The sequence below is a fragment of the Camelus bactrianus genome, chromosome 35 (genome assembly GCF_048773025.1).
Source record: "Camelus bactrianus isolate YW-2024 breed Bactrian camel chromosome 35, ASM4877302v1, whole genome shotgun sequence".
Lineage (NCBI taxonomy): Eukaryota > Metazoa > Chordata > Mammalia > Artiodactyla > Camelidae > Camelus > Camelus bactrianus.
This window is the reverse complement of record NC_133573.1, coordinates 24,239,467-24,259,139: the sequence shown is the minus strand read 5'-3', so window position 1 is coordinate 24,259,139 and position 19,673 is coordinate 24,239,467. Positions and strand designations below refer to the sequence as shown.

The following is a 19,673-nucleotide window of genomic DNA, read 5'->3' as shown; positions in this document are numbered from 1 at the left end:
ACAGCATTGAATGAATCATCAGGGTCCTACTCTTCATATTCTATTTGGGGGAAGAGGGGGACAGACACTCAACATGAAATTTCCAAATAAACAGGAAAGCTAAGCAGCAAAAGTAATGGGTGGGGAGCTAGCTGGTCCCAGAAGGTCACAGCATCTCAACCTCAATCGAGTCTTCCTTTCCATGTACTGATCCCTGTGCCTGAAGTGCTCTTCTCCTCGAGGACAACTGGACTGGCTCCTCCTTACTCCCAAAGCTCGTGTGTGTGGCCCCTGGCTCCGTGATGTCTTTCCTGAGCCCACCCAGCCAGGGCAGGCACGCCTCCCCCGTGCTCCCCCAGCTTCCCGGGAACGGCCATCATGGCGCCCATGCTGGTGGATGTCTATGGCCCAGCCCACGTCACCTCCTGTTAGACTCTGAGCTCCCCTCTGAGGGAGGAGGCCGTGGCTCATTGAGGTTCGCAATCCCAGTACCCAGCCCACATGCTCAGCAAAAGTCTGCTGGATGAATGAGTCCATAAATGCTTCAGTGTGTCAAAGATGGCGGCCCGCACCCCACTCAGCCCCTCCCTGAATACTTTCTACTTTTCACACTCCACTGCAATCCTATCTCTCTCTTGGGCCGTCTCAAGAAATTGAAGAACTATTATTTCACGGTTATTCTGTTTATGAATTCCTTGAGGAGAAAGACTACGCCACACATTGTGTTTCTTCTGTATCTCCCATTAGCACTCAACAGTATTCGATCCCTCTGTGTTGGTTGACTGCTCTTTAACAAGCGGTAAATCCTTCCGTGAAACATGCTTGCGTGTGTGTGCGTGCACTGCAGCACATGCTGAAGTTGACTTGAGGTGCGGGGTTGAACGCCCTGAAATGGTGTTTACTCTGGAAAAAATAATTCAGCTAAACTTCCTGAAGTGTTAAAATTTTTCAGCTACTTTTGCAGCGAAGCCTCCTAAGGGCCAACAGCATCCATGGTAAGTGACATCCATCAAGGCGGACGGGGGTGAGCACAGCACATCCTCTCGGGGCTCATGTTTGCTCTGCGGCTGATGGTTTCCTCCAGGGATGCAGCTCCCCCTGCTCTGGATTCCCTCCAACCAGTCAGTGCTCACGTGACCACACAACCCAGCGATCACACCCTCTGTTCCCAGCCTGAATCCTCAAGCCAGGCACTAAAGAAGGGCTTTGTGTGGTATAGGGATTCACACAGAATCCCAGAGTTTTATTTTGGGGTCCAGAAGTCATCATCTGTCCTACCCCTTATTTAGGAGACCGACAAAGCGGGTCCCAAAGAGAAGAAGAGGTGGCCTTGGGGCCACAGCCAGTGGCAGACCTGGGCATCTCTCTGCTCAAGGCTCTGGCCTAGAAAACCAAAGCCAGTTCAGTCCAGTTCTACAGACATTAACGGAGCACTAAGGTTTATCAAATGCTGCCCACCCAGCAGCGAGGAAGACAGCCTCTGTTCAGAGTCCAGCCGGGAACAGAAAAAGGACAAGGGCAATGTTGATCTTCCTACAGAAGAGAAACTAACTGGGCTGCATGTGTCCCGTTACAGCCGTGAGCGCCATCCAGCACCTGCGGAGCGGCCACCGCGTGCCAGGCCAGGCCACACAGCTTCCATGTATTCCCTCTTTTAATGCAGAAAGCCAAGTATTTCAGCCCCCCCTTCTGGACGAGGAAACGCACGAAGGATTAGCAGCAACTTGCTCACATCGACAGGGCAGAACAGAATCTTAATTAGTTCATCCAACTCCAGAGCCAAGTCAGGTCAACCTTTAGGCCTGACAGCAGGTGTGTCAGTTCAAAGATGGGGAGATGCCACATGTGTGCTCTTCCTAAACCTGCCCTCTGAAGTCAGGGTGCCGTGGTTTTTTTTATAGTATATGTTTGGAAACAGAACCAGAGACAGGGTTATAAGACCTGTCAATGGAATAAAGAACAGCTCAGAGGCCTTAGAAAATCAACACCTAAGGTTCTACCCCAGCCTGCCTTCCAAAAAGACAGACAGCAGGAGGATTCCTGGGACCATCACGGCCTGTTGGGAGAAGAATGCAGCCGGGTCTACACTGAACCGAATCCCAAGATGATCATGTCCTGCAGCCACCGTTCAGCGCCCTGCTCCCACACAGAGCTGCAAGGGGACGTCGAGGACAGAAAAGCTTGTGTCAAGACCTGTGGAACAGGGCTGGGCAGAAGTTCAGGCCTGCTGCGCTGACCCAGGGTAACTGGGAAACCGAGTAACACCCATGAGTGAAATTTCTAAGCATCTGAAATGCACTTCTTAAGTGCTCCCAAATATTTCAAATATTTTACACAAAAAGCATCCGAGTGCCACAGTCCACTCTGACAATCAAATAATCATCAGAAGATGGCCACCCGGAATTTGCCCTTTCAGTCTAATTGGATGAAGGCTCTGAATGTGAACAGAGAGGTGATTTTTCAAGGAAAGGTGCGCGGCTATGCTCTGGGGGATCACTGCTCTCGGAGGGGTTTCGTGGTGTGGCTTTCTCAGCCTGGGATTCAGAGAAACGCAGACACAGATTCAAATCCTGGCTCCAGCAAGTAATGGTTGAGTGACTTCGGGGAAATTATATATCCTTTTCGGGTCTCAGTTTCTTTTGTGAAATGAGGGTAACAGGCCCACCTCATAGATAGTACAACATATATAACATACACTATAAAATAATCTAGATTATAGAACACACGCACACGGATGGATGGAGAGAAATGATACACACGTGAGAGTGGCTGTCACAGAGCAATCATTAAATACCCGCTCCCCGCCCTTATCCACCACGTCCCTTTTCCATCCCACCAACTCCATCTAACCTTTCAGGGTCCTTCCACTGAAATATGGTGAAATGGGACACTGCTCACCATCGGGAAGAACAAGACAAGGGGAGAGAGGAGCAGAGGAGTCCTGAGGGACTCAGCCCAGGGTCCTACATGCCAGACACAAAAACGAAGCAACATATTTAAAAATGTTGTGCCAAGTCTCAGAATCATCCATGAAGGACCACACATCCTGACCTGAACTTCTAAACTGCTACAGAGGGGAAGGAGAAGGGTGCCGCCTCCGGTCCTCATTTTGCACACTGTTACGGCTGTGAGGTCGGGAGGTTGGGAAATTGCTCTGCAAACTTCGTTTTTGTGTATTTCCAAGCATTTAGCCAAGGAGACCTCAATTCTAGGAGTAGCTCAAGCTCTCCTGAGAACACCTGGTCGGAGCTGTATCTGTGAAGAAGGAATATTTGTATGCACTTAGACCAGGGAGAGACAACAAACCTGCACGTATACTGTAAACTTGAGAAGCCACATTAGGCCAACCTGGGCCAACACAATGGGTCTCTGAAAAACACCCGCAAAATCAATCATATCTGGGTGTCCTTCCTCTGGAAACCGGAGTCTGTTGGATAATGCAACAGCCACTCCAATCTGCCCCTCCATCTTGGCTGTCACTGAGTATTCAACAAGTGTTTACTGAATGAATGTCTGGGACCCACATTGAGGAATCTGAGTTGTTTTCATCTTGGTTAATAGCACAGGTTTTTTAAAATAATAAAATAAAGCCAAGTTTTTTAAGCTGACAGATCCCTTGAACTTCATTGCAAAGCTCACTTATGAAAAAAATAGGTTTCAGCTTCTCATTCAGGTTTATAGACCAGTATGAACAATGAGACCTGAATGATGACAAAAATGTAATGCAATTATTCCAGCAACTCTGTCTTTGATGATGTGCAAGCCAGAGCTTTTTCCTTGCAAACTGGGAAGAGACAAGGGAAGGTTCGCACGTTAGAACACGTGCAGGCTGACCGCAGCAAAGCGCTGTGGGTAAAATGCAATGGATAAATGTCCCATGTCACCCTTGGGATTTGCATAATACCTTGAAAGCTGAGAGTGAGGATGCAGGACAGGGAAAGCTCTAGAGGAGGAAGGAAAGGGATATTGGAGGGAAGAAAGGAAGTGCATCCCTTAGAACGTTTGTACACAACAGGAAGCCGTGCAGGGAGAGGAAGAAAACCAAACACTTCCGCCAGCACGAGAGGTTAGCAGCATACTCCACTTGGAGTAAAGAGTTTAAAGAAATTCCGTACACGGTAAAGGGTGGGCCAGGGGATAACACTGTCAAAGCTGTTGTATTGCGATCTACTGACCCACTTTCAAGTGTCTAACTTTTTGATTCTTGCATCAGCCAAATGGACACTGCCTCCAGGAAGTCTGCAGGATTAGTCCAGAGGCCCGGGGCCTCCTCCTTTAGGTGCAACACCTCTCAAGGAAGGTCAGACAAATGTACTTCCAACTTGGCCCATGCTGACTAGATGGAGGGCTCGGCTGGGGAGGAGGAGGAGGAGTGAGGAGACCTTCCAACAGCCAGGAAAGTTGTGTTAGGAGAAACATGGCGAAACTTTCAGCAGCTAAAATTAGTTCTCACAAGTGATGGATTTTATAGTGAAGCCCTGAGGGGTGCAGACATCCAGTCTGGAGGTGATTAACACAAGTGTTAACTGATGATTCTGAACCCTGGGCGGATTTCCAACTCCACTTTTGCATCTAGACATTGCTTTCTTGGCTGTGGGGTTCTTGTTCCCTCCCTCCCTCCCTTCTCTATCCCCCAACCCCCCCAGATTCCTTCTCTCTCTCATGTGCTGCTCGGTAAGCGGCTATGAACCCGTGCAGACTAACAGCCGCACTGGAGAAATGCCCTGGTACCTCCATCCCGTTGGCCTTTGACTGCACTTCTCGCTTGTCCCCTGGCCTCTGTCAGCCTTCTCACAATGCACATCTGAGGACAACTAGAAATTGTTTTCATCCTCTGAGGCGCACAGACAACAATGTCCAGTCATCCTTGGAAACGCACTGTGAGATCCTGGCAAGGTGGCCGGAAGCCCGCTTCCTAGGGGCCTCGGCTGTGGTCCAGCCCTGGCGCAGCTGTGCTGGTGCTGCGTCCCTCCTTCCAAACCACCTCCACGAGTGCTTCCGGACTTGCTGGTGTGAGCTGGTACCTCTCCCACTCCCACCCCCATCTCTGCTCCTCTCGGTCGCAAACCCTGCTCAGACTCAGTGGTCTGAACTCCTGACTCTTGTCATTAGAGCTTTTGGTCCTTTTACCTCTCTGCGCCCTGCCTCCCTGCTGTGCTGCATCCAGATGGCGAAGCTTTTAAACATCAAAAGGGCCTCTTTTGGTTCTTTCACCTGCTGGGTGTGGTGCCAGGTGAATTAAACATCCTGATAATTCAGCGATTCTGGTTTCCCCATCACCAAGTGTTGGGTATCAGAAGTTCAAAGCCGAATCAAATCTTCCAAATTACGTTTTCAAAATTACGTCTGAAGCCAAATGGTACCTATTTTATCAAACACAGTGAGCATGTCATACCCTTAGATAATTGGGTCTTGCAGGATAAACCGTCGATCTCTCCTGCCTGATGGCCCTGCCGACATCTGAAGACAGTCCTTCCGAGCCCAGATCACTGCACACCGCTCTTACGGAGCCTTCCTCCTGGCCTGGGAAGGGTTCACATCCCCTCCCCCGCCGGGAGCAACCCCAGCTCTTGCCTCCCATCTCGATGACAGCAAGACCGGACAGTAAGTTATGTGTTCACTGTCTGTCGCCTCCAGCAGACAGTAATCGCCTCCCTGGCCAGGGTGGCAATGAATCCGTCTCAGCCACCCCATCATATTGCCTGACACATATTAGACTCAATAAATGTTACTTAAGTGAATGAATGTCAACCCCTGCCTTCCATTCTCCAGGCTTCATATCCCGAAGCATTTAGCTGCTACTTAAGTGACAGTCACCAGGAGAAGATGCTTATATGAAATAAGAAAGCAGAGAAAGTAAAGTGTTTTCTCCATTTGGCCCAAAGCCACATGGTTTTCCGTGTGTAAAAGTGATGGAGGAGGCACTCCATTCCTGCTTCTCCCTCTGGGCACCGTCCCCGTCGGGGCCTCCGCAGAGACAAAGGTGCAGATGCGGGTGGATCTGCCCTTCCCTGAAGTCCCTGGAGGAAGCTGCTCCCACCACCATCTAAAACACAGAATTTTTTAACCTCATTGGCGCTGCTTGTAAAACTTCCTCCCCTCACTGCTGTGCACATCCCTGTACCAGTTTTTTGAAACCAGAGAGTATTTTATGTTTGGCTCTTTCCTAAAGGGTTAGAGGTGAACCAGTTGTCAACAGACAGCCAAGTTTTCTCCCAAAGCAGCAAAGAGAGGATCATGGGCCCATGCACGAAGCAGAAATGAGGTCAAGCAGTCCTTGTAAACAAAAGGCACTGAGGCACCACAGGATCCACTCAGTAGAAACTATGCCGGGTAGGGGTGAAGGCTGCGTGAAGATCCTCAGAAAGGAGCCACACTGAAATGCGGTCAGTGAAGTAGAATCAGTGAACCTGGGAATTATAACCAACCATAAGTGCAGGCTGAAACAAAAACAATGATGCTGGAATAGCACAGGAGAGCACGGTGGTGGCTGGTCTTCAAGGCCGGAGGAAGGAGAGGCAGGTGTAAGAACCGTCTGCACGTGGCCACTCTGACCAGCCACTGTGAAGAGCTGTGCCCCTTGATGGAAATGCCCTTTGGGGAGGAAGGTGGCCCGGAGCCCATGACAGGCTCTATGGAGACATCCGAAGCTGTCCCACTCCCCCGCTCTGGTCCCTCACTCACGGAGGAAACTGCTGTTTTGAACTTGGTTTCTCCTGGAGCATTTCCTACGGGGGAGAGAACTTGCTAGTCTGACGATCTGCATATTCAGTGACCTCACGGGGCACGCATCTCACGATGACTTGTAACTGGGCACTCCAGTTGTGTGTGTGGTCTTTAATCTCTTTTGAGTCCGGCAAGTGTGAGTCAGTTCACTGGGATCATCTGAACAAGACGGAGCAACAGATCTGATTTTGTTTCTAAACGTCTAAAGCCAGAGGCCAGACCGTGGGCCCGTGGTGGTGGCCTCAATGAGGCGCTGTCCCACTCTGCACAGCTTACGAAAATAAGAAGATGATTTCTGCCTGCTGACAACGCCACTTGATTATTCTCATTAGGGTTACCATCCCCCATACCGAGTAGTAACAACCGTCGTAGTAGCACCCCAGGCGTGGGGCTCCGTGATGACGCTGCATTCTCTCCAGCTGAGACCTGGGTTCACGCCGTCTTCCTGGGACATATGCATCCACAAGAAGACAGCTGCCAGTGGTTGAAAGTAATGGTGACTGCTGTGGTGAGGACGTCCTTCGTCTCAGAAGACGGACGTAAGTATGCAGGTTAGACACTCTTGGCTCCTCTCTTCCGAAGCTAATTACGCCGTGTCTACCGGGTCAACTTACGTGACCTCGTTTTAAAAACTGAACAGCACAGGCGGCCAGTCACCAAGTAAGGCGATCAGTGTAAGTATCTGCCTGGGGTGTCTTCTAGGCAGAGAGGTCAGAGGGCGTGGCCTGCCCTAACACCCTCTTCTCCATAAGGTCTTTCTTCGTTTTTCAGTCCGCAAACATTCACTGTGTTTCTCTCCACAACATGTTGTATCCCTGGGCATAATCTAGGCAAGAGATCATTAAAGAATCTCCTTGAAGTTGCGAGTAGAAAGGCAGCCTACCGGCTCACAAAATCGAGTTCGGTTCACAGGGCGCTGGTCCTCATCCTGATGAGGCAAATGTATTTCTTGGCTGAGTCAACCTCATCAGACTAGACACCAACACACTCATCACAGTGTCCAGCCCACTCCATCCTCATTCCTTCCCAGTAGCTTAAGCTGCAGGCAAAGATGTATTTTGCAAGTCCTGATCCCCAGAGGAAGATTCCTGGCAGGGTAAGGACCCGTCAAAAGTGCTTTTAAAAAAATGAGCATCCTTGACAGGAAAAAATATTTCTCCTTCCAAGTGATGGATAACAGAAATGAGTGTGGAGATCAAAAGAGTACCAATTCATCAAGGATCTGCACTGACAAAATGAAGAATGTCTGCATGGCATGCGGAGAGGGGAAAATGTGGTGCCTGCCACGGCTGCTGTTGCTGCAATCTGATATCTCAGCGTGACAGGTTTATCAAAGGAAGATAATCAGGCTGCACTCCCAACAATGACAGAGGCTAACAGCTTTCCCATTACAGGTGACACGAGGAACGAGGGGCTCTGCCCTGGTCCCCGTGGGACAGCTGGACTTCCAGCCTCCAGAACTGTGAGAAATAAATGTCAGCTGGCTAAGCCACCAGGCCATGGTATTGTGTTAGAGCAGCACGAGCTGACTAAGGCACCACTGCTTAGTTTTAAGCTGCTTGTCCCAATAATGCAGTACGCACCTCCTCATGGCCATCCAGATACATCCTGCCCCGACGCCAAGACTTCAGGGAGATAATTATATGTAAATTATACATACAGAAGGAATCTACAGACACTAGTGCAGACCAGCACAGTGGTTCAAGATTCAGGACAGTTGTCAAGGCACGAGTAAGCAGAAGGCCAGATCATTTCTCTAAGTCCTTCACACTCAAGTTGGGCACGGATAAGAATTGCAGTTGAGGGCTCAGGGAGCCAAGTAAATAATGTAGGGCCCATGGCCAGTGTCTGCTCACCCAGGACCCACCAGCATGGTATGCAAAATTGTACGTGTGTGAACTTAATGGGGAAGAGGGCCCAGAGCTTTCATTAGATTCTTAAAAGGGTCTAGAACCCACCTCCCCCCACACAAAGGAAGAAACTACTGCAGAAGGTGGTCAGCGAGCCTTGGAGCCGAAAGCATTATGTAAGTGCAATATGTTAGTTTTGTGGCTCAGATGAATCTGGCCTTTCCCTAATTCCAAAAGTGGGAGCCCTTCAGGCCAAGTATATTATAATGGATAAATTCTCCCGCGAGAATGGCAGGAATCTGCGGGAGCTGTCAGCTGGATCTACGCCTTGCTGTAAAACCTGCCCAGGTGAACACATGCTGTAGAAAAACCATTTGCTTCCCAGATAATGAGACAAAACCAACATGGGGGGGTGCATTTCCAGCCTTCCCTGAGGATGCCACTGTCAGACTCCAATCACAATCCTTCACAACCTTTCACTGTGCGCAGCGGGCTCTATCAGTTATGAAACGTTCCCTTCCTTGGGGAGGATCAGGAGGAGAAATTCACTTCCTATCCATTACAGACACTCAGCCTAAACTCACCCCAAAAGCATGTTCCAAAGAAAGTCTTTCAAAGTATCATTGCAAAAAAAAAAATGTAACTTCAAAATAACTTTACAGTGGACTTCAGCAAAACAGAACATAACAAAGAAAACACCCAAATTGATCATCTGAAAATAATTGCAACAAGCCTTTGACCTATGATGGCATTTCCTGGGTCGTGGAGATAAGAAATGGGGGAATTCAAGGGCTAAATTTTGGTTTTCATCACATTTTTTCTTATTGTGATAAGTGTTGGAGATGTCATATTTTCAGAGAGGTTTGTATCCCCAGAAAAGCCCAGGTGATGCATGAAAAGATGCTCAGCATCACTGGCCATAAGATAAATGCCAATCATCCATCGACAGAGGACTGGATAAAGAAGTTGTGGTATATGTATACAATGGAATACTACTCAGCCATAAAAAAGAATGAAATCATGCCATTGGCAGAAACATGGATGGACCTAGAGATCATCATGTAAGTGAGGTAAGCCAGACAGAGAAAGAAAAATACCATATGATATCACTCATATGTGGAATCTTAAAAAAAAAAAAAAAAAAGAAAAGAGGACACTAATGAAGTTATCTACAAAACAGAAACAGACTCACAAACATAGTAAACAGTCTTACGGTTACCGGGGAAAGGGGGTGGGAAGGGATAAATTTAGGAGTTTGAGATTTGCAAATGTTAACCACTATATATAAAAAAAGATTTAAAAAAACCCAAATTTCTTCTGTGTAGCACAGGGAACTATATTCAATATCCTGTAATAAATACCCTTTAATGAAAAAGAATATGAAAATGAATATACATGTATATGCATGACTGGGACATTGTGCTGTCCACCAGAAATTAACACATTATAAGTGACTATACTTCAATGAAAAAAAATGTAGAGGGCCAAAAAAAAAAAAAGAGAGAAATGCCAATCAAACCCAGAATGAGATACTGCTTCACACTAAGGACAGACATTACCAAAAAATGGAAAAGAAGTGTTAGCAAGGACGTAGAGAAACTGGACCCCGGGGAGTCATTGTTGGGAATGTAAAATGGTGGTGTTGCTTTGGAAAATGGTATGACAGGTCCTCAAACAGTTAAAACATAGAATTACTACAGGACCCAGCAATTCCCCTTCTGGATCTACACCCAAAAGCACTGAAAGCAGGACTTGAACAGATACTTGCACACCTGTGAACATCACAGCATTATTCACAAGAGCCAAAAGGTGGAGCCCATCCAAGCGCCCAGGGATGGATGAATGCATCAACAGAAGTTAGTCTACACACACGATGGAATATAATTCAGCCTCAAAAAAAGAATGGAATTCTGAACATGCTACAACACGGATGAACCTTGAGGACATCATGCTAAATGAAAAAAAAACAGGCAAAAAAGGACAGATACTTGATGATTCCACTTACGTGAAACACTGAGAGAAGTCAAATTCATAGAGACAGAAAGCAGAATGGCGGTTACCAGGGGCTGGGGGCTGGGGGCAGGGGCTCGGGGAGAGGGTTGGATACGGACAGGTTCCAGTCTGCAAAGATGAAGTTCTGGAGATGGCTGGTGCTGACGGTGTGGGTGTGCTTGATGCCAAGGAATTGTACTCTTAAAAATGGTTAAAATGGTAAATTCTGTGTGCCAAGTTAAATGTGCATTTTGCTACAATTAAAAAATAATAATAAAAGGGAAAAAGAAGCCAAGGCAGCAAGCCATACTTACAAGATGTAGGCGATCACCCCGATGGACCAGCAGTCAACGGCTTTGCTGTAGGGTTTCTGGGCCAGGACCTCCGGAGCTGGAAATGACAAAGGAGAGACACAAGCTGACCATTTAAAGGACTCAGACGTACGACGGCTGTTTGTGTTTTGCTTCTGGTGTCTGCTACTCGGGCTGAACTTTCCATGATTCTACCAACAGAGGAGACGGATACAATCTGATGTATCTGTTGGCTTTTCTAACTAGAAAAAAGTGAGAGTATCTATGTGTGTGTGTCCATGTGCATGTGTGTGTGACTGGAGGTTATCAGTCAATCAACAAACATTTTGCAGGAGGCTATTTTATGCCCAGCTAAGCCCTACAGCTCAGACCAGAGAGAGAGAGAGAGGAGGGCATTACTCAGTTCGGGGCCTGGGGTGTGACTTCACCTCGAATCAATTCAAGGAAGCATCTCCGGCCCATGTGTAGGGCCTTCCTAGGTGCTGCGGGGACAGGAGAGCGAAGCCCCCGCCCTCTGCCTTCCTGGAGCTTCAAATCAAGGTTAGACCTAAAATCTGGTCCCTGGGCTCCTGCGTTAGGCCTGCTCTGAGTTCCTGCTCTAAGGTTTGAGGCAGGTCATCCATCAGTACTGCCATTTTGTTTTCTCATCTGCGAAACAGGAAAACTGCTATTTAATCTCACTTCCCCGGTCCTAACCCACTGCTCATCAGGCATCATCCGTCCAGGGCTGGGGCTCCTTTTGCACTCTTCCCACACTTCCCATTCCTGGCCTGTGGCCAGCGCCCAGGGCTGGACACCCATGCGGTGTCCGGCGCCCAGCAGCGTCTGCCACACATATTTGTGTAAAGAGTAAATAGACACAAGAAACACAGTAAAAACCTTCAGGAGTAAAATCTCCTTTTCATGCGAACACGTCTGATTGGAGTGTCCAGCATGGGCTTCCCGGAAAATTGAAGAAGGCAGAGGTAGTAACAGCAGAGCTTACAAGGCACTTGGCAGAGGCCAAGTTGGGTGAGTGGTGAAGAGCCGAGTTACCGTCACCATCTTGATTCCCGAGTTCCAGGCGAGGGTGTGCAGGGACCCAGGTCAAGGGACCCACCCACAGGACCCAGCTGTCAGCGGGCCTCTACGACGCCGCCCTGACCTAACCCGAATTAGGTGCCTGCCATGGTCTGGGTCTTATCCCGGGCATTCATAAACCTTTTTACTGCCACCCTTTCAGCAGTTCTGACAACCACCATTACCTACATCTGATCAATAAGGAAAATGGGCCGAGAGAAGTGCCTTTGCGGACGCCACACAGAAGACATGGACCAGCTCGGGCTGAGTGTGACTCTCACCCTGTCCAGCCCCTTCTCCTGGAGCCTCCTGACTATTAAGGTGAGAGTTTCTGCAAGGAGAGCCTTTTTGCAGAAAAACTAACAGGGAAATCCCCTCATTCTGTGGCAGATAAGTACCTTCCGGAGCAAGAACACGGACGTATACAAACTGTTGTTGGATGTTTCTGGTTCTGGTGGCAAGAGATACAATCCACAGATAATCCCCAAATCTCATTTTAGGTTTCAGCTCCAGTTCCTCTAAACATCCCATCAGGCTTTTTTTTTTTTTTTTAATTTAACAAGAACAAAATAAATAAATCTGTACATCTTTTCTTTGCTTTGTTTGCCCTCAACACAGCAGCAAAAGGAGAGAGAGCTACAAGGCCAGGGAACCCCCACTCTGAAGAGGGGCCTCGGACAACGGGGAGCGGGCTGCCTGCTTCGGTGCCTCCTTTCCCCTGTAACTGCTAAGAGCATTCTTCTCGACACTTCTATGACAGCAGCTGACCAAAGGGAGCCATTCGCCACAGTGACTGGCTGATTTAGGAGGCAGGTGCTCTCGGAGCCGACGTTCTGGTCTGAGTGGCCACACGTCACAGATGGTGGGAGGTGACTGCTTCTGCAAGGAGCACATTTCTGAGCCTGCAGGGTCATCCTCGTGGCCTGATGGAAAGTTCAGAAGAGGCAGAGAAGGCTCACAGAGCAACATCTGCCCCAGCTCCACCTCCCAGCAAAGCAGAGAGCAGATGGCAGGAGCACCGCACCAACCTGGGGGCCGAGGCCCTGGCTCCCGCATCACGGGGTCTGCAGGGCTCGATGCAGAGCTGGGGAGACAGTTCGGCCCAAACACTCCACGGAGCCAAGTGTCAGAGGGCACCAAGGCACTTGGGACTCAGCACAGGACTTAAAGCACAAACTAACATCACGTACCTGGCGACAGTGACAGATACACGGGGAAGGAGCTTGGGGAAGGAAGCTGTCAGCACCTTTGACAGCTGATGCTGTGGCTTATGAGCAAAGATGGGGCCGATTGGTCCCCCGAGGCACGACGTATGGAGGGGGCCTGGAGGGTAAGACTCGGCCCCTGTAAAGCAAGTATCTAGGAAGAGCCAATCCTCGGTGTTCTCCTGAGCTCTCCATCCTCAGTTTGTTCTGCGGATGTGGGAGGAAGGATTCTTTAAAAAAAAAAAAAAATCCTCCTCCTTGTCATCAGCTGTTAGAAAGTCCTGGCCACCATCCATTGTTCAGCAAACAAAAGAATAAAGAACACGGTTCCCCTCCTGAAATCCACACACCTGGGGGCACTGGTGTGTGAAGCCCTTTGCCTTCAGTCTGTCTGGCACATTCGCCAGCATTCTGGAGAATCAGCAGACGGACTGTAGATGCTTGAAAAGCAAGTCACTGATTTTGATGCAACTTGGAACTTGGATTTACTCGACATTGAGGGTCTTGAAGCCACAGATAACACTGAGATAATTTTTTTAAATGTAAGATTTTTGTTTAAATGGTAAACTTTCTAACATCAATGTATATGATTTTTTTAATAAAAAGATTTCTGATTTAGGGGAAAATTCTAAATGATTAACAAACACCAGGGTATCCACACTGGGTGTGAAACTGTGGACTTGTGCCAAACATTTCTTGTTCTTTTTGGTGTTGTATCTTATCTGGAGCAACAACAACGAAATAGAAACATTTGTTAACTGACTGGAGGCTGGCCAACCATTTGCCATGAGATGAGGTTCTTAATTGCATCTGAAACGCATCCAGGGGTGAAGCCAAACGTGTAATGTCATGATTAAAAAGACAAAAAAGCAAACTGACTTCAAATAAAATTCTCACCAACTTGAAATATTTTAAAAATTGTATCATGGCGCACACACACATGGCCTAAATTCTAATCTCTCTTGTGATAGGATTCCTGGAACCAAATGTTTTTTGGGACATTGTTTCAACAATCCCACCTACATTCTAACCCCCGCTAGCTTTAAATAGCTAACTTCTTATCTCATAGTAATTCTTGAAAAAAAAAAAAAAATCTCAGGCACGACTCAAAACCCTCCTGACAGTTTGATATGGCCTCGATACGCTGACCAGGTCACAAAGGACCCCCGAGATCAACAGGGATGTTTCCCTCCCCGTCTCCTCCCAGGCCCTGCCGCTGCCGCCACTGTCTAGCCAACCTGTTGCCACCGGGGGGTTTCAGTCCTCTGCCTTTGTCCCCTTGACCCCTTTCAGCTCTGGAGTAGCAGGTGGTGCTGGGAGAATCCCCTTCTCTCTCTCATCTTTTCAGAGACCAGTTTTCCCTTTGAGAACCAGCCAAACTCCTTCACGTTATGTCATCCATCTTACACCAGTTAGGCAACAATTCAGCTGTAATTCCAAAAAGTCACAGAATCCAATTTGCAAACTTTGAGACAACAGAGGAGGCCCAGAGCCCAGTCCATCTGGAACCTGGGAAGGTAATAAGGGTCCTCTGCACCGCCACCACCATCCCATCTCTCCCCCGGCACCGTCAGCAGATGCTGAAGAACTTCTTAATCAAGGGGAAATAATGTTCTCTTCTCACTGTACCCATCATGACTCGTGCGGAGTGGGAGGTTGGCAATGGCTCTGGCCACCCCCACGCCTTCGAATAGAGGGAGGCTTTGAGTCGAAATAACTTAATTGGAGTTAATGACAAAGAGAGCAGTCATTCTAAGGCACTGTGGCTGTCTGTGATGCCATCGGCCCCCAGGCAGAGCAGGGAAGGTCTTAGTTTCCTGGCACAGCCATAATATGAGGGAAAGATTCAAGTGGACAGGACACATGTGTTCCTCCCATTCATTTCAAGGCCTGGTCCCTGGGGGCCATCAGTGGCTATCAGTCGCAGTAGAGAGACCCATCCACTGGGAGGTGTTGAAGGGATGAATACAAGAAAGGTGGCAGGTCCAACCTCCTTCCTGCCCTGTAGGCTGGGCTGAAGTCAGCCTTTCAGAGGGGGAGAGAATAGAGTGGGGTGAGGGCAGCTCAACCTGGGTGACATGCGTTGGGCATGACAGCTGGGTTCTCAGGTCTAGTCACCAAAATCCTGTAACACACTAGCTCCTGCACACCCCCACTGTTCCTTACACACCCCTTTACTGTAGCATGGCCCACAGTCGAGTCCTAGGCTTCGTGCAGCTGGAGGGCAGGGAGACACCTCTAGCCTGGATTTGCAGGGAGCAGAACTTTCTGATTGTTCACTAAATGGAGATTCAACTACACCCAACCTTCTCAACACACACACCACTTTTTCTATAAGAAAATGTTTTCCAAACTCAGACAACTGATTTAAAAATAAACTTAGCTGCCTCAAATATTTTCAGTGAATAGGTACAGGAAAAAACAGAAAGGGCGACAAATGAACTTTGGCAGGGACCTGTATTAGGTACAGGTAAGATCAATTGTTAAATACATGTCCTTAAGCAAATTATTTCTGACATGAATTCGGGGGATAAAAGAGGCAGAATTAGCCCTAATTCTCTGTGTGTGGATGTCTGTAATTCATGCTGCTTTCCTTTTAAAAGTTTTCCTCAAAGAGATTTCAGAATGACTAGTTTTAGGGCTAAACAGCAGAAAAGATACTCTGTTGAATGATCTCTCAGAACTTCTATTCATTCCATTTTCTTGATTATTCCCCATAGAAACAGTATCCCATCAGCCTGTTTAATTTACACCAGTAAACAGAATTTATCTCCATGTAAACCAGCAGCCTCTGCAGAGCGTCCCACAAGCTGCTGGAGGTATCTGCGGACAGATGTTCCCTCCTTCTGAGCTCCAGGCTGAACCCACGCTCTTTAGTAAAACAGTAGGTTCAAAATTTTAAATAATTGAATTTACTGCTTTGAGATTCACTACCAACCCACGGTGGAAAATTCCACTTGGTGGGAAATGTCTTCTAGAAACCGAGCTGCTTTATATTGATTTAGAGCAAGGATTCCTGGTAAAGGGAAGAACTCCAGAGATTACAAAAAGAAGAAAAGAGGAATTTCAGAGACCTTTCATGTTGTTTTTAAAACAATTAAGTTGCCCATTTTCCTTACTGAAGAGGGAAAGAGGGGAAAAAGGGCTTAACCAAGTGTAACTGGAAACGAGGACAGTGGCTTGTAGGGGTGGGGGCCGTGGTAATCCATCCTCGGGCTCTAGTAAAACAGAAAAGGAATTTTCCCTTTTCCTGCATCCAAGGATGTGCTGAGAACAGTCTGTGCAATGGGAGACGGGAGACGGGAGACGGGGATCTCACCGTGTTAACCACGTTCACATTCGAGGTGACTTGTTCACCTGTGCAGATGCCTGAGGACCACTCTTCTCAGTACTTCAGAGCTGACCACACTCAGTGGGACAAGGACAGGGACACAATCAGGGGGCAGCCCAAGGTGGAAGGAGCAGCCATCCATGCCGGAAACTGAGAGCCAGAACCAGGGTGGTGGGGTTTCTCTTTATTCAATCATTTAATGGGTTGCATCCCATTCCAGGCCCTGGGTTTAGGGGTGAAAAAGGCCCGCCTGGGCCCTGTCCCCATGGCACACTTGTCCTCCGGGGGGTTGAGGGTAGACACAAGCCACAGACGTAATGCCAGTCTCAGCTGCCTTCCTAAGGACGATGATCAGATTCAGACAAGGTCAGGGCAAGATGGGGCTGAGTTAACTCGGTCTAAATCAGACTCTGAAAATACTGAACTTACTCTAAATAAAACTCAAAAGTATCCAAGGAAAGAATGTATTACTTTCAACAGTCAAATGACAGGGAAGGTGCAGACAAAAAGAATGGGAAAGATACAGCCGGGGCTAGTGGTGCTGTGAGAATATGCCTTCACGTTGTTCTCTTAAGAATAAAGCAGCAGGTGTAAGGATGCGGGAGCAGGAGAGCTGCAGTGCATCATTCTGTAACTACATGAGAAGTAAGGGAGGGGAAACGGGTGCCGGGATTTGGATGAATCAGCCAGCCTATGGCTTTGTCTAAGGGTTATCTGTTGCCCCTGCTGGCTGGCCTCGCCTCCCGGAGGCCACCACAGAGAAAGGCATTTGATTTGAACTTGATGCGTGTCATGATGGGGAGGAAGAGGCTCTGACACACGAGAGCCAGTCATGGTCAGAGGTAGTGAAGACTTCTTTTAATATCATGGCTTTTCCCAAGCAGCTCATGAAAGGAGGTCACAGGGCTGGGGGACTGACTTCAAGCTCCTCTCTGCTAGACAGGCTGGGCAGTGTGATAAGGTCTTGAGAGGAAGGGGTCTAAAAGAAAAGTAGGTGATCTAATGGGAGAGAGCTGAACTTCCATGCGGGCTTTAAAATGATTAGATTGTGCACACAGAGTGGCACCAGCATCTCTCACCCCTGACCAGCACTGAGCCAGAGGACAGGATTCCAGGCTGGGCTCTGCACCAGTGCATCTGCAATTTATTGTGTTTCTATGCCTCAGTTTCCCATCTTGAAGGACACCTGCCACTCTGTCCTGGGGTTAGGCGTTCATGGGAAAGAATGTGCACTCACCTGGATGGCTGCACGTGTCCCTTCATTCTAAGGCACGTTTCCCCCCCAGTATCCACAGGGTAGAGGGTGCAGGGCCCCCGGCCAGTGCCAAAATCAGTGGATGCCAAAGCCCCACACATAAAATAGAGTAGCATTTACATCTCACCGACACCCTCCCATACACTTTACATCATCTCTAGCACCCATACAGTCTGTGTAAATCATTGCAGGCATGCAGTGAATTCAAGTTTTGTTTTTTCAAGGCTTCAGGCAAATTTTTAAAAGTATGTTTGATCTGCAGTGGGTTGAATTGAGGAAGTGGAACCCATGGATCCAGATAGCTAACTGTACTATTAGGGATCTGTGTCCAGGGCTAGATACTTCATCCACATCTTCCTATCCTTGAGGAATTTCCCTAGATTGTGGGAGGGAGCATGGCTCCTTTGCTGGTGGATAAGAGCAGAGAGTTTCATAAGTCCAGTGCGCTATCCATGGATCCACAGAGCCTGACAAGAGGAGAGGGTCTCAAACCAGACTGCAGTGTGGTTCCGCACAGTGAGCGACACCGCGCATCACCGAGGTGGAGAGAAGGATTTTGTTTAAGCGGTGGGAGGGAAGGATGACATTTCTACCCAGCAGTGGCCTGCTCAGAGATGGTAAACAAAATTCTAAAGATCAATGAAAATACGAGTCAGGCATACAACTCAGAGGAGAGTGAGGCCTCAGTAAGACATTATGTTACAATGTAATTACGATGCATCACAACAAGGAAGCCGTCTTGTGTATGTTTACTCAGGTCTGCTTCCTGTCATTAGAATTTTCAGCAGGAGGGGTATTAAAAAGGAAAACCCCAGATAATGAGAGACTTTATTGTGAGCATCTTAATAAACAGGTGTTACTTCACCTGGGTTTGGACTATTGCAGTCTGGATTGTTTGCAAATAAAAATGCAGCTGAAATGCAGAATCATTCCTTGCCTGGGGTTTGTCTTCAGCCGGAAGTTGCAGAGGTGAAGGGGAGCACAAGGTTCCTGGGCCAGCACCGCTCTCTTCCTCCCGGTTAGAGGCTCCTTTCTCATCCTCCCTTACAGTTGTAATTTACTAAAAATGCCTCACAGAAGGGCAGCTCATTTGGATTTTCCTAGTAGCTTCTTGAATTTTACCACAGGCATGAAGAGTCCCCCATAAGAGCACCATCCTGGTTTCTCATTACCAGTCCGATCTGAGCTGGGTTACTATTCAAACGCTTCTGAGGCCAAAATGTGGCTGGTGGGTGGTGGAGCTAGGCTCAGACACAGGAAGGGGGAGGAAAATGGGAGGGCAGCTGGTGTCCGGTGTTTTAAAATGTGGGAGAGACCTGGAACTCTGTGCGGTGGAGGAAGAAAAATGCTGTGAGTAAGGCATTTCAGAGCAGTGTGGCAGCGAATCGCCCTGTAATGTGTTCCGTACAGGTGGTCCCAAGATTCAGCCTCCGCCCTAACCCACTTGTGACCGCAACCGGATGGCTACTTTGCACATACGCCCATCCTCGCTTCTGAAATCTGATGCGCTGCACTTCAGAATGAAAAAGGCTGTTCCAGTCATTCCAATGTTGGGGTTTATAATCATTAAAAGAAAAAAGTTACAAAATGCTGTAGTGTTTCTTTCCTCTCTGCCACCACAAAATGGTACCAGTTTAGAAACCATGAAACTCCGTCCCAATGTTAAAGATTTAGAGAGGAGCTGTTAAGGAATTCTAAAAGGATGGAAAGTGCTTCACAAACGGTGTTAAGAGGGATTTAGGGGGACTGAACCTGCGGGGTGGGGGTTCCTCCAAGGCAGGGCTGGGTTGACTTTGCCCACGTCCACAATCATTACGTCCAGGCTAACCATGGGCCCTGCAAGTCTCCCCACGTGGGGGGCCCTGTTCTTCCTGACAAGCGGGGTCTGCTGGCAGCTCCCAGTGTGATGGAACGGTCGCTGCTGGCTGTCACTGAGTAGCTGCTGAGAGAGAAGAGAAAGTTCTT

General features: G+C 48.2%; 1 protein-coding gene across 3 annotated transcripts in view; it reads right to left on the bottom strand.

The window, feature by feature from the left end:
• CAMK1D (calcium/calmodulin dependent protein kinase ID) overlaps nucleotides 1–19,673 on the bottom strand; it is a 344,956-nt gene that overhangs the window by 23,690 nt on the left and 301,593 nt on the right. For all 3 annotated transcript variants that reach the window (XM_045515802.2, XM_010953717.3, XM_074358483.1), the window contains exon 6: nucleotides 10,862–10,937. In XM_045515802.2, coding sequence (XP_045371758.2) covers nucleotides 10,862–10,937 — 76 coding nt within the window. The remainder of the gene's footprint in view (nucleotides 1–10,861; nucleotides 10,938–19,673) is intronic.